The sequence below is a fragment of the Telopea speciosissima genome, unplaced genomic scaffold (assembly GCF_018873765.1).
Source record: "Telopea speciosissima isolate NSW1024214 ecotype Mountain lineage unplaced genomic scaffold, Tspe_v1 Tspe_v1.0017, whole genome shotgun sequence".
NCBI classification, from domain to species: Eukaryota; Viridiplantae; Streptophyta; class Magnoliopsida; order Proteales; family Proteaceae; genus Telopea; species Telopea speciosissima.
This window is the reverse complement of record NW_025317353.1, coordinates 164,355-184,935: the sequence shown is the minus strand read 5'-3', so window position 1 is coordinate 184,935 and position 20,581 is coordinate 164,355. Positions and strand designations below refer to the sequence as shown.

General features: G+C 37.7%; 1 protein-coding gene across 1 annotated transcript; it reads left to right on the top strand.

Moving 5' to 3' along the window:
- Positions 1-120: 120 nt before the first annotated feature.
- LOC122647291 (S-adenosylmethionine carrier 1, chloroplastic/mitochondrial-like) lies at positions 121-20,136 on the top strand. The gene is made up of 12 exons (XM_043840712.1): positions 121-199; positions 1,384-1,491; positions 2,592-2,678; positions 6,736-6,808; positions 8,860-8,950; positions 14,102-14,155; positions 14,233-14,328; positions 15,251-15,340; positions 15,896-15,947; positions 16,628-16,689; positions 16,798-16,878; positions 19,754-20,136. Exons 1-12 carry the CDS (start codon positions 145-147, stop codon positions 19,877-19,879), a joined length of 975 nt encoding a protein of 324 aa, XP_043696647.1. The 5' UTR covers positions 121-144; the 3' UTR covers positions 19,880-20,136.
- The last annotated feature ends 445 nt before the right edge of the window (positions 20,137-20,581 follow it).

The window sequence follows — 20,581 nt, the reverse complement described above, 5'->3', positions numbered from 1 at the left end:
TTCATTCCAAAAGATGCAATTTATTGGGTAAACTAGATTTAATAATTCGCTCGATGGCACTTTCAATACTTCGAAGATTTTTTTATTGCACAGATTTTGACGTTTCAATTCAGCGATTTTGTAGGTAGAACGTTGTTGGACTTTATGGGTCCTCCCATATCGACCGTGGGTGCAAAAAGCTCACCTCCAGTCTCATCAGGTAAACCTTTCTTTTCTGTGACTTATCAAAACTTTGCCCAATTACTCTGGATTCTACGAACTGTTGCGCTGAAGGAAAGTGTTCCTTACTGTTACGTGCGTAAGAAATTATGTTGGAACTGTAAATGTTGATGGTTCCTCCATTGCCAATCAAACAACTGACTTAGATTTTAGAAGTGTAATTCTGGCGTTTTCTATAAGATCGTTTTGTAAGCATTCAACCATGTACCTAATTGTTAATATATATTATTTTTGTTGTTGTTTTCGCGTTGATTGTTGTTTCCTATTGTTACTACTGCCAACTACTATATCATTTTGTTGTTTGAATGAATAACTATTGGTTTCTCTCTCTCTTTCTCTCTGGGATCCCTGATTCTCTTTCACATATACTGCCTTTCTTTTCATGATACATAACACCTCCATGATCCATATGTTCATGAAAGAAAGCAAAAAAAAAATCAGAAAAAAGAATACTATGTGGTGTTCATAATTAAATAAAGTATATTACTACAAGAGAATGCCATATGAAGGGACAGATTATGATTGATCCAACCAAAGTGAATAAAGCTCTATTCAGTTTTTATTCTTTTCATTTCCATCTATGTATATGGAGGTCGATAGAGGGACTAAGGGGATGGGGCAAAACATCTAAAGTAAAATTCGAGTTCTACCTCTCCTACCAAATATAGCTTACTTGTTTGATGTAAATTGACATGTCGACCACATTATGAGTTCTATAATTTCCTAGAACAATTTTCTTGGTAAAAGTTTTGAACTTTTTACATCTATTTATGTCCTTCATAGGATTATGATGTAACTCATGAAGTATCCCTTTGCTTGACAGCAAATACTTATTTTTTTCATAGTATGGGTTTTTTAAGCTGTTATTTTTATCTCCCAAAGTCTATCTTGTAGTGCTTGGCAGCTTCTTCCTCCCATTTTAATTAACCTCTTGCATCTCGTAACTTTTTATGCTGAATTTAGATGCAGTTGTGTTAACATCCTTCTTGAATCTCCTTTTTCTTGGAAATCCAGAATGCTTCTCTAGGGATCTTGGCATGGCCTTGGAAGTTTTATTGATATGGTTTTGTGCTGAGCTCTGTACTTGTTGTTTCAGTATATCTTGTTGCTATTACTGGAAGTCAATTTTATTGCTTGTTTTGAGCAGATGATATGCTTTTGCAGATGTTTTGATGGATAAAAGGCATTCCTCCCTATTGGAGTCACAGAAGCATTTTGCAACCGTCAGCATTGGGGAAGAAAAGCCATTTGACTTTTTACGTGTTTTATTTGGTATGACCAAAGATCATTCATGAAGATGGGTTTAGGTTGGAAATGCTTCCTAATTGGTTAGAAACTTCTATGCTGGTGGTTTGGCTTGTCCACTTAAACTCATTGAAATGTTGTTCTTTAATACAAAGATTCAAGGGGTCCTGTGATTCAAAGTGGCATTTTGATTCAAAGATCAAGTTAGAAAATTATTGCATAACGAAAAAAAGTGAAAATGGATCTTGTTCTATACTATAAGCCGACCTCATCTGATGAAAGGAGAGGAAAAAGAAGAAACATGGTACAGCTCTCCCAAGTAAAATAGAAGGAAAATCTTATTGAGGTATTTTTAACAAAAGAAGATGAATACTCTAGGCTTTTAAGGAAATTTAAGCTCTGGTTTATTTGAGTAAGTCCAGGTAATGTTAAAGTTCTTTTTCCCTCCTTCTAATGGAAATGCTAGAGTTACAATTTTGAGGGAATTAATTAGGTATCAAAACATTGGTATTGTTTTTCTATTTACTAGGCAAAGCTAGTCCCTTTGAAAATTTTAAGGTAGAGCGTTCCATAAAATTGGCATAAAAAAGTATGAAAGCAAAGGCCTTTCATGATTATTGGTTTGAGTTGTTAAAGATGTTACATATTCTGTTTGTCCATGTAAAAGCTTTAATCAATTATTTTATGTTTCTAATGAGCATATTATGGCCAAGGACTTTAAGATCTATTTTTGTGACATACAAGGTTAAGCTCAACCTAGCCCATGAACTGTGGGTGAGGCATAAACCTAGCCAGTTTGTTATGGGCCTTAAAAACTCATTTTGCAATTCATCCGTCAAGGTCTTTTCGGTTTTAAATAATGTCAAGTTGGCTGTGCTAGAAAATAGTAGACAAAGTTGACCACTTGGCATCTAGTCAAACATTTTCCATTCAGCAAGTTTCACATGTATCTATACTGTTATAGAACCTTATCTTAGATTTGTAAACTCTTTTGTCCATGTTATAGAACTTGTCACTATATAAGAATCAGCATGGGAAAAGGCAAGCAGTTCAGTTCCCTTGTTTCTGATTAGTCTAATCTTGATTTTGCAAAGTGTGTACTAATCACTTTGATTTGGATTTTGCAGAGGGTGTTATAGCAGGAGGTACTGCTGGTGTTGTTGTCGAGACAGCTCTGTACCCAATTGATACAATAAAGACTCGCCTGCAGGCAGGTTTACTGGATAGAAGATCCATTACATTTGTCTTATTGCATGAAAACTAGCATTGGTAGTCCTATTAAAAAAACTGAAAAACAGCATCCCAGTGCATGAGGCTTCCTCTACTGTAGGGTCTGGGAGGGGCAAATGTATGCAGCCTTACCCCCGCTTCGCGGGGAGGCTGTTTCCATGTTTTGAACCCGCAACCTGATGATTGCAATAGCACAGCTTAATCGTTGCGCCAAGGCTCGCAACCTGATTGGTAATCCTGTTCTTTCTAGAATTTGGCTATGGTAACAACTGCTGCTTTGCAGCTTGCATTATGATAGTAATATACTTGATAATGATAGTAATCTATTTGATATTGAAAGGTGAAAATTATTTTTCCTTCTTGAACAATAAGCTGAAAATAATTGTTCTTTTGTCAAAAGTATTGTTAGCTATTAGTGGTAGCCAGATCCTAAGGTGAGATGAAAGTAATTAATTTATTGTTAACTAGTAGTGGTGGTTGGATGCTATATCTGTGCTAGGTGACAGAATGATTTTTGTTTATTAATGCAATCTTAAAATCTAGATTATGGATCTCAGATTCAAGCAGGCCTAATGATCAAATCTGTGATCAAATCTGAGATAAAGAAAGAAATTGCGCTGTTAAGGGAAGATGGTGGGGGGGGGGGGTAGGTAGGATGAACCTTAGGTTCAGATTACACACCCCTTGATGCAGCTCCAAGTAGGAAGAAGAAGAAGAAGAAGTCTTGAACTTAGGGCTTGATTAGGAAGCCGTAGAGTAGGTTTATTTGCTGGTTATTCTCTGTACTTAGTTTATTTTCCTGTTTTTAGATTGAACCGGTTTAGAATTGGTTGCACCCAATTGGTTCAATTGGTCTAATTTAAGTGAAGTGTTTCTATTGGTTAATAGGTGCTTAAATCCTATTGGCTAATATGGAATCTTCTTTTAAATTAGGTGTTTTAAGTTAGATGTCTTTTAACTTAAGTTAGTAGGGTTAAATAGGTCTTTTACTGTTTTAAGTTATTTGTTTAGTTTTAATTCCTTCCCTTCCACGATTTTGTGAAGGAGAAGTCATTAATTTGTATTAGGATTTGGCATAAAGCCATATTATAAATAAAGTAAATCATGGAGGCTCCCCCACATTGAATTTTGAATTAAAAAAAAGACTGTTGCTGCTGCCGATTGCTGCTGCTGCTGCTCCTTTGTGAGTGTATATCCTTGTGGATCTCAAGGTGGATAGGGTGGGTGGATTCCTGCTGTAAGTTTGAAGTTTAATTTTCTGTTTTATCCATTCTTCTTCTCCCCATTCAATCCCTCTTATTTTTTGTTTGAAATTTTAAAACCCTAGATCATCTAAGCCTATCCAACAACAACCCCTTATCAGAATCTTACCAAATTCTGATCACAGTTTCCCCTCCATCAGTCCTACACTAGAACTGAACTGTTGTCCCAAATTCTCACTCAAACCCTAGTTCTATAAAACCCTATTAAAACCCCAAACCCTAGAATCCTGATCTCATACTTCCACCCGAAATCCAAGCCCCTTCCACTTGAACCTCCCTCCTACACATCTGAACACTCGACCCTAACCCCTGGTTCAGATTCCCGTTATAAACCCTAGTTTTGACTACTTTACTGTTTGCCTAAAACCCAAAACCCTAACCTTAAAATTCTGGAAATTGAATCTTGTTTCAAAACTTGTTAAAATCTGTTTTAATAGCTTTCCCAAAGCCTGCCTATTAAAAACAGATATACATTACCCCATTCCTCCATACCTAACCCTAGAATTTAACCTAAAAACCCTAATTCTGCCCTGCCAAACCAGCAGCCTTATTTAGATCCTATTGCTTGGCCTCTAGTGGGATTTTGTCTCCTATCTAGAGCTACATTACCCCTGTGACAGGATCTCAAGAAAACCCTATACAGAATTTAGGTCAACGATAGGGTCAAATCAACCTTTTCTGATGGTCATATTTTGACAAAGGCTCACAATCTATTAGAATAGTTATTCCCTAGAATACATCAATGCTCTAATGGTTGGATTGAGCACAGCAATTAAATAAACAAATCTGAAACTTCAAAAAACCAGAATTAGGAGATTTTTTTTTTGATTGCAGGAAATCAGAGGCTCTGATCCTAAAATTATGGTCGAAGGAAGATCTACTGGGGAGGAATGAATCTGAAAAAGATGATATAGAAATCTGATGGTTAGACTAGGCTATGCAAAATAGGTTTCAGAAATAGCAAGTCAATCACCAGAAAATTACGAACTTCAATAACTCTTAATCCAGTGTTCGATCAGAAACTTGGACTGACTGTTCCCTAAGGAGTGAGGAACATTACCTCCAAAGATCAGTCCTATTTAAGGGCTAGATGCCCCTAGGTGAGGATTCGTATTTGCAGCAGGAATGCTCCAAAAACAGGGGTACCGCCAGGTTCAGGAACATTAGTCAAACAGTGTAAAAAAAATTTCAGAACGTTAAACTCTGATCAGGCTTATAGTCAGCTAGTAAACAATGGTCTAGGAAAGCTGAAAACCAATAGGAATCAATCGTGGAGAGAATATGAAAAGGAGAAGCCAAAACAAATGAGGAAAGTCTTCCCAATTGCAGGATAAGGAAAGTATTCCTTAACTGCCCAGGACTCTAGTTGAAAGAATTCAAACAGGTCTGGAATTTATAACAAGTGTTCCAGCCTTAACAGGAAATTTAATAAGAGCACAATAGCAGTCCTAATCTAATCGCATGATTCGAGAACCAGGTCTGAACCAGATGTGGAAAACTGAACCAGAAAACTGGTCTAAACCAGGTCCAATACCAGAACTGCAAGCTATTCTGGTCTTCCTCCTGCTGTACTGCAACCTGAATTTAGAATCTGCATATCTGATCTGATTACCCCTACCTTGACTGGCCGATAAAACCTGAGGCTGAACTGACCAATAATTAAACGATCTGGTCTCGGTTTTAGATTTGAGATGATTTTAGATAATCTGTTGGTCTCAGACCCTCGGTTTGGCCTGGTTGGACCAACGGGCAGCTTAATGGATTGGCCCGATTGAGTGGGTGAGCCCGATAACCACCGGTTATCCTTTTAAAGTGGGAATGTTCACCCACTCCCAATGCTTCTCTCTTATTTATAGACTTCTTTTCCCTTTGCAAGTTTTCCAATGTTGGACTAAGAAAATGAAACCCTCAGACCTCAGTCTTTGCTCCTTAGAATAGAAGTGTTTATTGTCTCCTACAGTCTAAGAATTTTAGTCCTATATTGGATAGATACAAAGGGGGAAGATAGAGAAGAGACTATAAATATGACTAAGCCATTGGCAAAAACATTGTAAGGATGCATGATAATGTCCATGGCCCACGGCCTAAATATAAGTTTATTGGTCTCAAAACGGGTCCAAACCAATTAAGGCCTGATAACCGACCGATAGACCCACCCGAGTGATGCCCAAGAACCAACCGATCAATTACTAATCAGTCTCGGTCCTCGGCCTTGAAGACCGATTATGTAATCGGTTGGTTTTGCTCCTGGCCCTTGTCATGCTGGACCAATTAGGGGCCCAACCAGTTTTACCTCCCTACTGAACCTATTGGTTCTGCTGGATTTTTATTGTGTGAATAAGGGTTTGTGAGGGAAATGGTGTCAGGTATCCTTTATTATTAGTCCCTATGTCCTCGTCTCTTGTTCTTGCATTTCCTATTATGATCATTCTGGTATCTCTCTTAGTTCTTGATCCATTAGGGGGCAGTCACATCCTCAACATTAAAGGTGGTGGTTAGTTGGATTGGCAATACAGAAAGGGTGGTTTCTGTGATTCAAACAGTTACAAATCTTGTGCAATCTGAATTGGTTTTGGCTATGGATCCCAATGATCCAAGCACAGGTTTAATAGGATTAATTGTTTCACCCATTTTCTTTGATATTGACATGGATGGAGAATATATCTCCATTCCTATTTATCCACTTCTTTCATGTTCTGTAGAATTTCTGAGATTTTTATTTTTCTCTTATAACATTATTGTTCTGGCTGTTTATTTGTTGGTTTTCCATTTCAGGCAGCTCGTGGTGGAAGAAAAATTCTTTTGAAGGGCCTGTATTCTGGACTGGCTGGAAATCTTGCTGGTGTCTTACCGTTAGTATCTTAGTTCTGGCAAACATGGTTTCTTCTGCTGTGATTTCATGTTTTAAACTTTCTTTTGTTATTATGCATTGACTATTTTATTTTATTGCAGTAGATTTTTACTTTGATAGAACCATCTCAACATTCTTGATGGAGAGGAATGTTGGGCAATCGGGAATCTTTAGGATGAGTGTGTCTCAGATGGAGGAGCTTTATTTATTTTTGACTGGCAACAACAGAAAGAAGGAAAATTTATAAAGAAAACAGAAGAGAAAAGATACAAGAACAGGGCCACGGAAAGGCCGTAGCCCAAAGAGGAAAATGAACAATAGCAACTCACGACCTTTTTCTTATGAAGCAAGGGAAAGGCCTGATCTTAGGCACATTTTGTTTTCTTTTACTCTTTTTTCTTTGTTTTGTTTTCTCTCTGATCTTCTCTGTGCTGGTGGTTGGTTTGTTTTTGGCAGATTTGCTATTTAGACAGTGGGTTGTTGTATAGCCTTGCTCTGGTGTCTCCCCCCCCTCCTCTTTTGTGTGTGGTGGTGGTGGAGGGGGAGGGTGTGGAGCAGGTGCACTCTATGTTCTATGTTTTTTCACTCTGTTTTTATTTGGAATAAAATTTCAGTTGTTTTGTGTCCAGAAAAAGAGAAAAAAGGCACCTTGTGATATTCCAAAAGAATAAAAGGTTAGGGACTTAAGTGTACCGCAGGAATTAGATATATTGCAAATCTTTCACTTGCAGCCGCAAGATTTTTTAAAAGATTCTTGTCTTCATAATTTAGTGTACAAGAGAACATGTTACCCCTTCTAAAACATATTTCTGTGTTCATTTACCATTATTTAATTTTCATTTTGAGTAATTTTCCTATTATGACTACGTTTTTCAAAGTACTAGTTTCTTAGTGATCTATCGTGCTTCCATGTGCAAGGTGTGTTTGGGCCATGCGTAGGCTGCTGGTAATTGGTGGGTGGAAATGTAATGCGGTTCTAGAACACCTAAGGGCTAGGGTTTAAAATCTGACAAAAAATTCCAGAATCACAAGACAAAGGAAACAGAATTTGGAGAAATCAGATAACAGGAAAGGCCAAAATTCTTGTTGGAGGCTTAATTTGTCTAAGGGAATAAGATACTGAAATTTCAGGACAATCCAACGGTCTAATTAGGAGATATGGAAATATCCTACTGGCATAAGGAATCTGAAGTTGCAGATTAATAACAGAATTTGACGGTTGGAATCTTAAAGGTTCTAGCAATCTCCAGACAATGATCTGATTTTGTTAATAACAATCGTCTGAAACTGTAACAGAAATCAGAGAAATCGAATGCAGACTCAGTAGGGGGTTAGAACTGAATCACTACAGAACCAAAGGCAACAAGCCAAATTTATTATTCAAATTCATGTACAAGGCATATCCCTTATATATGTTTAATAGAAAACTCAAAACATGAATTAAATTAGGCCTAAAAGTCCTTCAGCCAATAGCTTACATTGAAGGTAGTCTATTGCTACTAAAACTAAAATAAAAGAAAACAACTTAAAACAAGGTTGGACTCATAGAAACCTAATCCAATCCAACTAAAACACTTTAATAACGTTTAAATAAAGAAATAGGACTACCTAAACTAATAAAGTAAATCCCGTATTCCTACCTCCTACCCATATTTTAGGCCCATTAATGTTTCCCATTACAATGAAAACCCATTGGACCAAAGGCCCAACACGCATAGAAACCAACCCAAGGCTTATTTCCACTAAAATAAGCCCACTTTCGCTGATTTATCTGTATCACAACTGCATCGGAAACGACATGTTGATGCTTTGGTTCCTTCAAATTATGACATTCTATTTTCAACATCAGTTTCTGTGTAATTTTCCACTGCTGAAGGAAGAAACAACTAAATTTAAGTTGTTGATTCATTCATAAACTTAAGAGCATTGTTTGTCTACCTTTTATCTCATTTCTTCTCTATTGTTACACTAAATTGATTTTTATTTCACTGTTCAAGCCACTTGTTTGATATCCATTTTGGATTGGTTTATGAATAAGACTTCTCTCTGCAGGGCTTCTGCAATATTTGTTGGTGTATATGAACCTACAAAGCAGAAATTGTTAAGGATCTTCCCCGAAAATCTTACTGCTTTTGCTCATTTGGTAAATTCAAATTGACGGATCTTTTGTTTATTATTTTCTATTTTATTTGTGTAAGGACTTCATAGGCAAGACTCAAAAATATATTTTCCCAATCCAGTTCAAGGCCACATAGCTAGATGTCTCTGTGAATAATCAACATCAAACTCTCACCCAATTTTGGACCTAACTCTTCCATCTCCCTCCTCAATTAAGAAGTGCTTGACCCTAGTATATGTAAAAGAGGACCTTTGAGAGAGGACTTGAACATATATGTTGTCAACTAGTTCAACACCACATGATCAGATGACAATACAAATGATCAGCATCAGATAGGGATATACTGAACAAACCTCATTCAATTTTTGTACTCACTCTTTTGTTTCCTCCTCAATTAAGAATCCCTTGGCCTCATGAGGCAGGGCATATAGGAATCAATCACATAGGTATGGCCCAGTATCCAGAAATTATGTCAACAGCCAGCAAGAATGTTCACAATAATAGTAATAATAGTGAACCGAGACATCAAACTAGCAATATAATTGTGTATTTGGCTAGAAACCTTGATGAACTTGTCCTTCAGAGAACTTAGTCCCAATGAAGTGGACTTGACCATGAAATCAATTGACCAAACCGCTAGCAAATTAATTGAATTTTATTTCTTTTCACTATATTCTTCCATCCCTGTATCTGTATTGCTTTTTCTGTTCATGAAACCTCTGTTTCTTTTAACCATATTTAAGCTCAAATCCAACTTCCATGCGCTTGCAATTTTTCCCCACTTTCGACCTAGCTGCCCTAACCAAAGAACAACTCTTAAAATCTACGTAACCTAGTTGCCTGCTACCTCGAGACAAAAGAATCCATGTATTGTAGATGTTCTACAAAATTACACCTTAAAACCTAATTTTCTTATTTCTGCTACTGTGTATTTTTCTTTGTTTAAATAACTTCAACCAATTCTTTCTCAAGTTATATTTATCTTTTGACCTTGTCTCTTTATTGTTCTAGGATCAATCTAGCTACATTTTGAGGACCAATTCTGTACTTTCCCCACTTCTTATTTTTAAATCTTGATTCCCTTGTTTCCTTTAAATTTGCCTAGTAGTCCTTAATTATTGATTCTGCAACTCTGGCAGTGAATAAATATTGAAGACCAACAATAATAATAGAAATTAAGATGAATCAAAGCACTCATCTATTCAGAATGATTACGTCCCTACATGACTAATGGAATTAAAAAATAGAATAAAAGAGACTTATAGCTGCTACTATATAATGTGTAATAGAGACTTCAATCTCCTATTTATAGCAAAGAAACTCCTATGCTATAGCTGGTCATCACCCTTCATCAATCTATACATACCTTCTCCTCTACTTTGACCTATCAACACTCCTACGTTATCTGGATTTGGGAGAAAAATTAAAGAAGTAATTGCAATACATGATCCCTCAATACCCTATTGACCAGAACAGCCTTATGAAAAACCCAATGTGAGGCTCAAACTATTAGAATACTTGAATTTCCCCTATGATCATACTGAGAATTTTAAACTACTGAAAAACTGACTTAAAATTAGGGATACCTACAGGAAACCAGGACCTTACCAATTAGGTCAATACCAAAATAAAGTAATTCCAAGCTTTAGTAGACTGCCATGAATCTCCACGATCAACCTTAAGTTTCTTTGATGAAACAATATTTATAATTTAAAGGTTGATGATCCTTCATCCTGTGGATATTTATGTTAGGACTGGTGGGAACCCAAGAGGAGGGGGTTGAATTGGGTAAGGCGGAATATGATTGACAATTTAAAACTTACTACAAATGAATGCAATGTTGTAAGGCAATGCAAGACACAATTGAGAGAAGAAGGAAAGAGACAATGATTGCACAATAGGATTTAGAGTGGTTTGGCCTCTTGCCTACATCCACTACCAAGTGATACTCAAACACTTGGACTTTCCATTATGTGACCAATTTTCAATTGGCATTGATCAAGCCTTCTCACAATTGTTTTCCCAAACTCACAATCAAACCCGAGTAGTTTTTTGAGCTACTACTCACAACCCTTACAATACCGGAGATTCCCCAATCTCCTACCACAACACTCTTTGAAGAGTAATACAAAAGCTTAGTAGCCAAATACATAAGTGTAAACGCAAAGTGAAAACTTCTAAGAAGGTAGGTATACAAGATAAAGGACGATAATAATTCTCAACAATTTGGGTCTAAGACTCAATAATGATATTCCAATTGTAGTGCAATTGTTGGGTGAACTGGCTCCCACAAATCTCTTAAATAATGGTCAAAGGGAGTTCAAAAGATTTGCCCAAAGAGGGGCCCAACGGCTCTATTTTTGCAGTTACGGTCAACCAGTTATTGTTAGTGGTCGACCACTTCCGATTATAGCTGTTGCAAAACTAGCCATTTTCAGACCGTTAGTCAACCGGTCAGTGACCGATCAGTAGCAGACCGCAGTCTGTGAACCGACCATGCGACAGCTTGACTGAAATCAGGATGCACTCGGGAAACATTGACCGGTTAGACAAATTTGGTGTTTTCGAGATCAGGCTGCACTCGGGAAAACATCAACAATTTGGGTGTTTAACACCCTGTGATTTTGGCTTAAGTGATATTATCATGTTTTGGTCATTCTCTAAGTCAAAATACCCAATTTCCTGCATTGTGTTTCCCTAGGCCATTTTTTCAAAAATCCCTAAGTTTGGGTATACCAATGAAGGTTAGTCTGGCTTTTGGTTTGGTGACTACTGGAGTCCTAATTTGAGAATCACCTTACATACTTAGGATTACAACAATGAATTACACATTGCAATATAAATCGTCAGTCTAGAGAATGTCCTTTAAGAATATTCACTTGTTGCTCTGACTATCTCCAAGATGGGCTTACTAAAGGAAGCTCGATTTCTCCATCGGGCTTTGCATAATCATGCCACAAGGTGGACATACTGAGGTGCTCTTAATGATACCAAGTGCTGGTGTTGGGGGGGGGGGGGTGTTAGGTAGGAACAACTCTAAAACCCTCCCGGATTGGCCTAGTCAAAAACCCCATTCAGATAGAAACCCGAAATTGACTGAAAACTCAAACCTCTCCGAATAACACCAAACTCTAGGAAACAATAGTTAATAGGAAAGATGAGAATGTTCCGATGAGTGGTTTGGAAGTAATTTAGGAAACAGTGATCTCAGAAATAGTAAAACTGAAATTAAATTCAATCCAACCAACAAAATTGAATGAAACTTGGGTAGATTCTCTATTTCAGCAATCTAATCCAAACTCCCCAAACAATTAGATCGATCAAGTGGCTAAGATAAAACTAATTTTAAAAAATTTCAGGTCTAAAATATTAAAGAGGCTGAAACAAGAGAAATTTAATTAACTCAGATCCGTGAATCAGATCAGCACCAATCCTTGATCAAAGGTGCCTCTTGTGAGGTCCTTTGAAACCCCAAAAGAGGAGAATAAAGGGAATCTCGTTTTCAGCAAAAGAAGTTCAAAAACTGGGTATCTGCCAGGTCTATTTCAGAGGGTTCTTGCTGTGATTTAAACCCCAGTATGAACATCATGTAAACAGTATTCAAAAAGAGATGAAAATCCCTCACAATCTCAGGTTAAATTGAGTTCCAGCAAGCACACAAAGAACAGATGGTAACAGTACTTGAGAAGGAGAAAACAGAGTAAGAGAAGAAAGAGAAGGATAACTATGACTTCCCATCAACAAGATACAGAATCACACTCTCCTCCATGGATATCTTACCCCCTACTGAATCGCCCAGTATCTATGGAAGAGAACTTGAAATTTTATTCATCATAAATCGTCTATGAGCCTCTTACTGGCTATATATATAGAAAACAAAATAAGAATCCTAATCTGACTAGAAAAATCAAATTCTATTGCTAATTACAAAACCTAGTTGAAAAAGGAATCATAATACTAATAGGAAAACTTAAATAGCTAACTAACCAAGCCTAATCCCGTATGCCTACCTTCTACCCATATTTTTGACCCCATTAAAGTGGACCATTACAAAGAAAACACATGGAATCAAAGGCCCAATACATATATAACCCATCCCAAGGCTTATTTCCAATAAAATAAGCCCTTTAAGTGACTATATGCATCAAGTGCGTTGTCACTGCATGTTGTTGATGGACTTACAGAAGTGTATGAACACTCCATGCCTTTGGGTGGGCTTACACAAGGACTTATGATTAACCATGAAGGTTGCTGCTTGTTGCCACGGATGGAAGGCCAGGCCTATAGAGAGAAGCTTGACCATCCGAGAACCAATGCAAAGAACATCATCTTGCACACTATGAAACTCAAAAGCGAGGTTAAATATACCAATAAGAATAGGTTTTTTCACCTTTAGGGCACAAGTAGGAATCACCATAAACATACTAAACATGCAATGTCTAAAAAATTTACTGTTGTGGCTAGGCACATTATTCATCTGTTAACTTTTGTGAATGTCTCCTTTCGAAGGCCTTCGAAAGCCTAATTCAGTAGGGCCAGGTGGCTTTGTTTGCCCCAGCTTGGTGAATCGCATCCCCGCACAATGACATTGTTTGTGCTGTGCGCCTCCGACCATTCTCGCTTAGTGTTTGCAACTGTTGGGAAGCCAATCGTAGAAGCGAAGCCCATCGCCACGCCGACCATCAAATGCGAGCCCCTTCTCAAAGATTGGATGGAATGGCCCAGCCTAATAATGGAAGGTTATAGTACGCGATGCGCTCCATTTGTACCAATCGTGAACATACCATGCACGACCGGACGTAGAGCCACAATGAGCTGGTAGACTGGGCCGACCACAGGGAGAGAGTAGATCAGTAACGCGCAACGGTGGTAAAAAGATAAAGTCTTTATGAGATCCTAACTTGCATGTATCCATCCTTGTTAAATGCGCTCAAGTTTCAAGTTTTTTCTGGCCTGCACTGTGTTATGCATATTTTCACTTGGTTGTAGACCAGAGGGTGGTTTGAAGTGGTTTCGAAAGGAAAGATTATGCACATCAAGCCTCTACATGCTCACAGTAAATTACCTGGTGGAATTACTTCTATTTCTTATTGATAATTTCTTTTTTTGCTTCAAGCCTTTCCATTTCATTGCAATAGCACCATTTTCCTCCCTAAGAATGTTGGCTAAATGCAGACTGCAGGTGCCATTGGAGGAGCTGCTGCTTCTTTTGTTCGTGTACCAACAGAGGTACATAATTCCACTTATCTACTGTCCATATTTATAGCTGCTTTACTGTTTGTCATCTCATTTATAACACTTCCTAGGTTATCAAGCAAAGGATGCAGACTGGGCAATTTGCATCTGCTCCTGATGCTGTGCGCTTTATAGTTTCTAAAGAGGGTTTCAAAGGTCTTTACGCGGTATGTTTGGCTCTTAAAATTCAATTCATGTTTGCCTGGTACTATATGTTTTCTTTCCTTGCATTTTTCAGCTAGTTCTTTCATGTTTATCCTTCAAAATTATCTATATATTGGCATTTCAAATCTTACATTGACAAAAGCTATATCAGTCTCTCCATTGGAGGACTTCCAATGGAACGAATCTGTGTAAAATACAAGGCATAAATGAACTTAAAAAAAGGAAAAAGTTACCAGCTCGGTTCCTATATCTGCCATATGGAGGGATGATTTGGTCATTTTGACTGCTAGATAGATGGGGAATTTTTTGATTCATGTCCAAATCTATGGCTCATCTCAACAAGGAATGATTTACGACGCTCTTTCCCTTTTTCTTCTGCAATCCAATTTCACCAAACAAAAAATAATTTCCAAAGCATTATATTGACATGTGGAAGCCAGATTGAACTGGAAATCTGCCCATGACAAGATGATGGGTGGACAACGTGTCCACTTAATTTTAGCACCAACCAAACTGTTCTGTGGCAGGTAAGCCAAGGTCCTGGAATGGGTTCGCCCCTGGAAAGAAAACAAGGTAACAAATTTATAAACATTTTGCTAATTCCCTATACTCCAATAAACTCAACAATGCGTTATCCCAACTAGTAGAGATAACCTATGCAAAATCTGTTTCACCATTCAACTAAATTGTGTGCAAATGTCCTATGACGCTTGTAACTTCTAGTTTATTTCATATCTTAGAGAGAGTGATAGGTTCCTTGTTTGAGGAGAAGCAGTTTCATGTGGTTGTATGCTGTTTTATGAAGCCATTTTTGTTTCTTATGCCTGTGCTGCTTGGATAATGTACTGCATATGATGCTATACCTGTTACATGTTCTGGATTGCTTTAGATACCTTTTTATTGACTCTGATTTTAAGATTGTAGGGATATGGGTCATTCTTATTGCGTGATTTGCCATTTGATGCAATTCAATTTTGCATCTATGAGCAGCTGCGGATTGGATGTAAACTAGCGGTAAGCTAAATTCTGTTACTATTTTACAGCATATGTGCGTAAATGACATGAGTTGTTGGTGGGTTTTATTTATGATTTGGTGTATATTTTTGCTCTCAAAATTCTTGAAACTAACTTGGGGCTTTGTGAAAAGTCATAGAAGCTCCTCCAAAAGTAATTCTGTACATCATGAAGATTCATGGTTACTCATAAGTGATGCATGATTGAATGAGGAATACTAAAATTATTGAAGAACAAAGCTCTTGTATTTTATTGTCTTACTGGGGCTTAGGACAGTCCGAGTATCTTCAGCATCCCGGGCACCTGTCCTGATCATCCTGGACGGGTCCTGAAGCAAAAAACAGGGGAAAAATGGGGGACGGCTGGGACAACCACCAGGCACCCCAAGCATCCTGGAGTGCCATCCTTGACGTCCCTTCCGAACACTACTTTGGATACTGGCCTCTGTTTACCCGCTTTATTTTTCTCTCACTTTTCTTTTCCCAATAAATTCTTTCGTTTTGTTGCCTATAAAAGGATGACGTTAATCATAATTGATATTTTTTTTGTGTGCAGGCTCAGAGGGATTTAAAAGATCCCGAGAATGCTATAATTGGTGCTTTTGCTGGTAATATAACGTACCAAATCTGCTTTTGTTTTCGCAGTAACTCTGGATTCTTTTTCTTTTAAAATTAGTAATGAAATAAGATAAAAAAGAAATAAACTGCCACAGTAATAGGAACAAAGATTACTTGCATGCTGCCATGAAATATGGGAAATAATAAAAAAAAATCAGCGCCAAGAGCTCTTTGTTCATTCTACAATGGCAAGAAATAAAAAATGCAGGATTTTCACTTCTATGTATGTATGTATGTATTTCTCAAGAATGTGTGGCTGGAGGATTAGAAGAAGAGGGGTGAAGGTGTAATACGATCCCAAGACCTAGCCACAACAATCCGAGGTCCTTATCGATGGGGCATATATTATCATATTTTCCAGATTAATTGAACTCATCAAGCCATAATTGCATCTAATTGGGGTTGATTTCATGGATCCTGTATATCATTCCCCTATTTATGTTTATTTTTTATTTGCATGTGCTGCTTATTAAAGCATCATCTTTTCTTTTGCTACTCTTCCTTATATTGTGCTTCATGTCTCTTAGCATGTTAGATGGCCAAAACCTGAAATACAACACTAGGATCTGATGATATAGAAAATTGCAGATGTTGCTTTTGCGTGCATGAACTTGTAGTGTTCTGGTGATTCTATGAAATATTTTTTTTTCTCAATCTTGTTATTTTTCAGGTGCACTGACCGGTGGCATAACTACTCCTCTTGATGTGATTAAGACGAGATTAATGGTTCAGGTATGGAACGTTTATTTTCTGCTCATCTTCTTTCATATTTTATGTGTAGAGATGTATTATCCATTATATATCAGTTGTTGATCCTTTACATTTTTGACCTGCTCACAGGGATCAGCAAACCAATACAAAGGTATTGTTAATTGTGTTCAGACCATTGTTAGAGAAGAAGGACCTTCTGCTCTTTTAAAGGTATGACCATCCTTTTCGCTTCCTCTGTACAAAGTGTGACCTTGAATTTGGATGTTTATTCCTTATCTCTTCCCTGATTTGGTTAAAAATCTAAGTAAACACTTCAACAAAGTGCTTCAAACTTTCTGAACTTGTTTGAAATGATTGGCAATCTTGGGCTTTGGGGGACCTTTTCAAGCATATTCTTGCTTTTAATATCATATTATCATTTTATCTCATTGGTATTTGCTTAATTTGAAGTCTTAAATGCATTTCTGCCATTTGTGTGTGTGTTTGGGAAGGGGTGGGTGGGGAGATTGGAATTTTGAATCCTTCTTGCTGATTAGATATTGGTATTTTGATCTAAAGTTCTATTTGAACAGCATAAACTACTCGTGTTTCACGATAAACGAATGGTTTGGTTTTCAGGCGAGAGTGAGATGATTAGGGTGGGCAATGCTCACTATGTCTCTCTCACCTGCCCAGTTAATAAATGTTGTCTCCTTGGGTTTGACCTGTTAGCCAATGTTCTAAATGTTGCCAAAATTACCGAAATATTTCATTTTGCAAGAAACCGAAATAAATTGAATCTTGATATATAAGGTGTAATGCTTGAAATTTTGGCAAAATTTTGTGTCGGCAGAGGCGAAATGACCTTACAAACCAAAATTTTGAACCTCTCTGTTAGCCCGATTATGAAGTGGGCTCAATTTCAGGATAGCCCCTGGACCTTATGGGCTGCTTGACCCCTTTAGTTCTGGCCTGGATCTGCACAATTACTCGATTGACATGTTCTTACAATAATAAGAAGTAAGCTAATTTTTCATTGATGTATAATTTTAGGCGATCTGCGTGAACCTACCTAATTATAAATAGGTTGGGATGAATGCATCTTGCCTATTCAATAAGTTGACAAGTTTTGGCTGGGATATAGCCCGGGACAGCCTAGCTGAACCTCCCATTAACTCCCTGGTTACCACCCCTAGTGATGATGAAGGCATAAGCCCCTTAGAACATTCCCAATTTTAAGGCTCTTTTTGGTATGATTTCTATTTCAATTTCAGGGGTATTTCAATTTCTCAGGCTGTTTGGTATAATTTTGCACCCAATTTCAGAGAAATTAAATGACTTTGAATTTTTCTCATTTTGAGCATGTGTTCATTAACTATTTAGCTCGAAATAGGTTGAAATCAATTTTTATAGAAATCTTGAAATAGACGGGGAGCTATTTCATGATTTCTATTCAAATTGATTTAAACCTATTTCATCTAAACCCTTAATGAACACGTGCTCAAGCATGAACATGAGCAAAATTTTAATTATCTCTCTCTCTCTCTCGTTTTGGATAGAGGATGAATGGAGAATACACAGAGCCTCCCTCCGTTAGCTACCACCCCCTTGGCATGAGCCACCGCTCCCTAGGCAATGCCTCCCTCCCGCAGTCCCCCTCCCCACATCCCTGCCTCACCCCCTCTATGTATTCCCTGTCCCAACCCCTGCGTAACCCCCACCACTCCCCTCATTGCAAACCCTGCCCCAACCCTGTTCTCTGCGAACCCGGCCCCACCCCCCTCTATGCAACCACTACCCCACCCCCTTTGTGCAACCCCTGCTCCACCCCCTCTCTCTGCAACCCCCAGCCTCTGAAGTTACGTCTCATTGAATCAATGATCAAACCTTCCTCCATAGGGGGGGTTGTGGCTTGGGTTTCTGGTCGAGTAGTACCAGCAGCTGCGCTTTCTTGCTAGGGCAAAGCTGCTGCCTTTTTAGCAGCAATTTTCTTGTAATGGGCTTAAAAATAAGCTTTATTTTGAGCTGTTGAACGATGTTCTACGGCCATCGGCCTCCGGTCCTTTGTCCATGGACCCTTGAGCTTTGGTTCTGCGGAGGAAGAAGACTGTAGAGAATTTATTCTCAAAATTGAACTACCAAATGGATTTCTTATTCTTAAAATATTTTCAATTGATGCAACCAAGAAATTTCAATTTCTTGACCACAAACCTATTTATTGACTTATTTCAAGAAATCAATGAAAAATTGAAATAGAAATAGAAATTATACCAAAGAGAGTCCAAGAGGTGAGCTTAAGGGTTGATCATAAACATGTGGTGTACTTTGGATTATCCCAAAGCCATATCAGATGGTTATGAATAAGCATTCTAGTTTTGACATTGAAATATGCTTAGTGAATCCAATCTAATGGATTATTCCAGTCCTCTTTTCTATGATAATGTTACTGCTGCTAGGATGCCTGAATCTGTGTATGTACTTGAGTGTACATAATTGTTAGACGTTATGAGAAATCTGAAAGAAATTAATGTTTTAAATTCTTGAGCCTCTTGATATAACCGTTGGTCGACCAACGAGTAGCCCAATGCAAAGGAAATTAGACAGAATACATATAAGATTAGGTATAATATATATGGGTGCATCACCAAGGTGGCGAAGTTAGAAGTTGTAACCTTCTTTTGATTGCCCTGTGTGTTATCCCCAAAAGTTATTTAAGTCAAGAGTAAAAAGGTATTTTAAAAATAAGTTGAAAAAAACGTATCATTATGTCATTTTCAATAGTTGCCATTGTCCATGTGAAATGACATGATTTAACCTAATGGAAAAAATAAGTTTTTTACACTAAAAGGGGAAAAAAAAGTAAGGTTACAATCTTTTTGTAACCAGCCTTGGTGACAACAAGATTTTCCCTATATATAGTTAGAATATGGAAATAGTCATACGATGAAAGGTGGAACTTATAATTAGGATTACAAGAAACTTGTTTGTTTTTTCTTCTTTTTTTCTCTTAGGCAGGGGGGGTTGGGGATATTGGAGTTTAAGATCAGTAGGCATCCTGAATTGTTAAGTTTCACTTTTATTTTGTATTCTTGTGTTGTTTTTACAGGGAATCGGGCTGAGAGTACTTTGGATAGGTATTGGTGGTTCAATTTTCTTTGGTGTTCTTGAAAAGACAAAACATTTTCTTTCACAAAGACGTCCCGGGGTTCAGAACCTGGACACCAAGCAGTAGTGAAGTTAGTCAAGTCCATGTAATTTATGTCTAGGGTAATTTTGTTATTTTGTTTCTTAATGTTACTTTTACACCCTTCTCCCTGGTGTTAAAAATGAAAAATGCGGAAGAGCTTGCTGGGTATATTGTTAGTTACACTTCGCCGTATACATCATGCTATTTTGGAGCAAAATTCTGACACAATTTTGGTCTTGAATGACTTCTCTCATTTGGATCATATGAAAATTCCGTTGTAATCTATCACCACACCATCCCTGCAGTTCCTTTGCTTATTTCTCACAGGTACCAATTTGAACAGCTCTATGCCTTCTGGGAAAAGCTCTAACTTGATGTCTAATGTAGACTTGAACAGTGTTACTCTCACAAATTACTTGCCCGTTTCAATGTTTGATTTGAGACATATCCCCAAACATCCAACACTATATACTCCGGTGCCTTAATCCACTGGGACCCCCTTTGCTTCCTTGTTCTTGAATCCAAAAAGCTTAGATCTGTTGACTGGAGTTCCTGCTGTTGTGTATGTCTGCAGACATTGCTAATGTCCCTGACTGTTGCATTTGAACTGCTCTCCAGGTTGGGTATGCATGGGTGTGTTGCAGCTCTGCTCAGGCTTTTAGCTGTGTGGCAGAAGGCATAGATTTTCTGGTTCATATTTGGTATGAGTTAATTGCATTAGTCCTGAATATTGTTGGGAAGCCGTAC

Coding starts and splice junctions, on each gene's coding strand:
- LOC122647291 (XM_043840712.1), top strand. CDS start 145: ATGGGTCCTCCCATATCGACCGTGGGTGCAAAAAGCTCACCTCCAGTC. Junction 6,809..8,859: donor AATCTTGCTGGTGTCTTACC/GTTAGTATCTTA, acceptor TTCTCTCTGCAG/GGCTTCTGCAATATTTGTTG. Junction 16,690..16,797: donor AGACGAGATTAATGGTTCAG/GTATGGAACGTT, acceptor ACCTGCTCACAG/GGATCAGCAAACCAATACAA.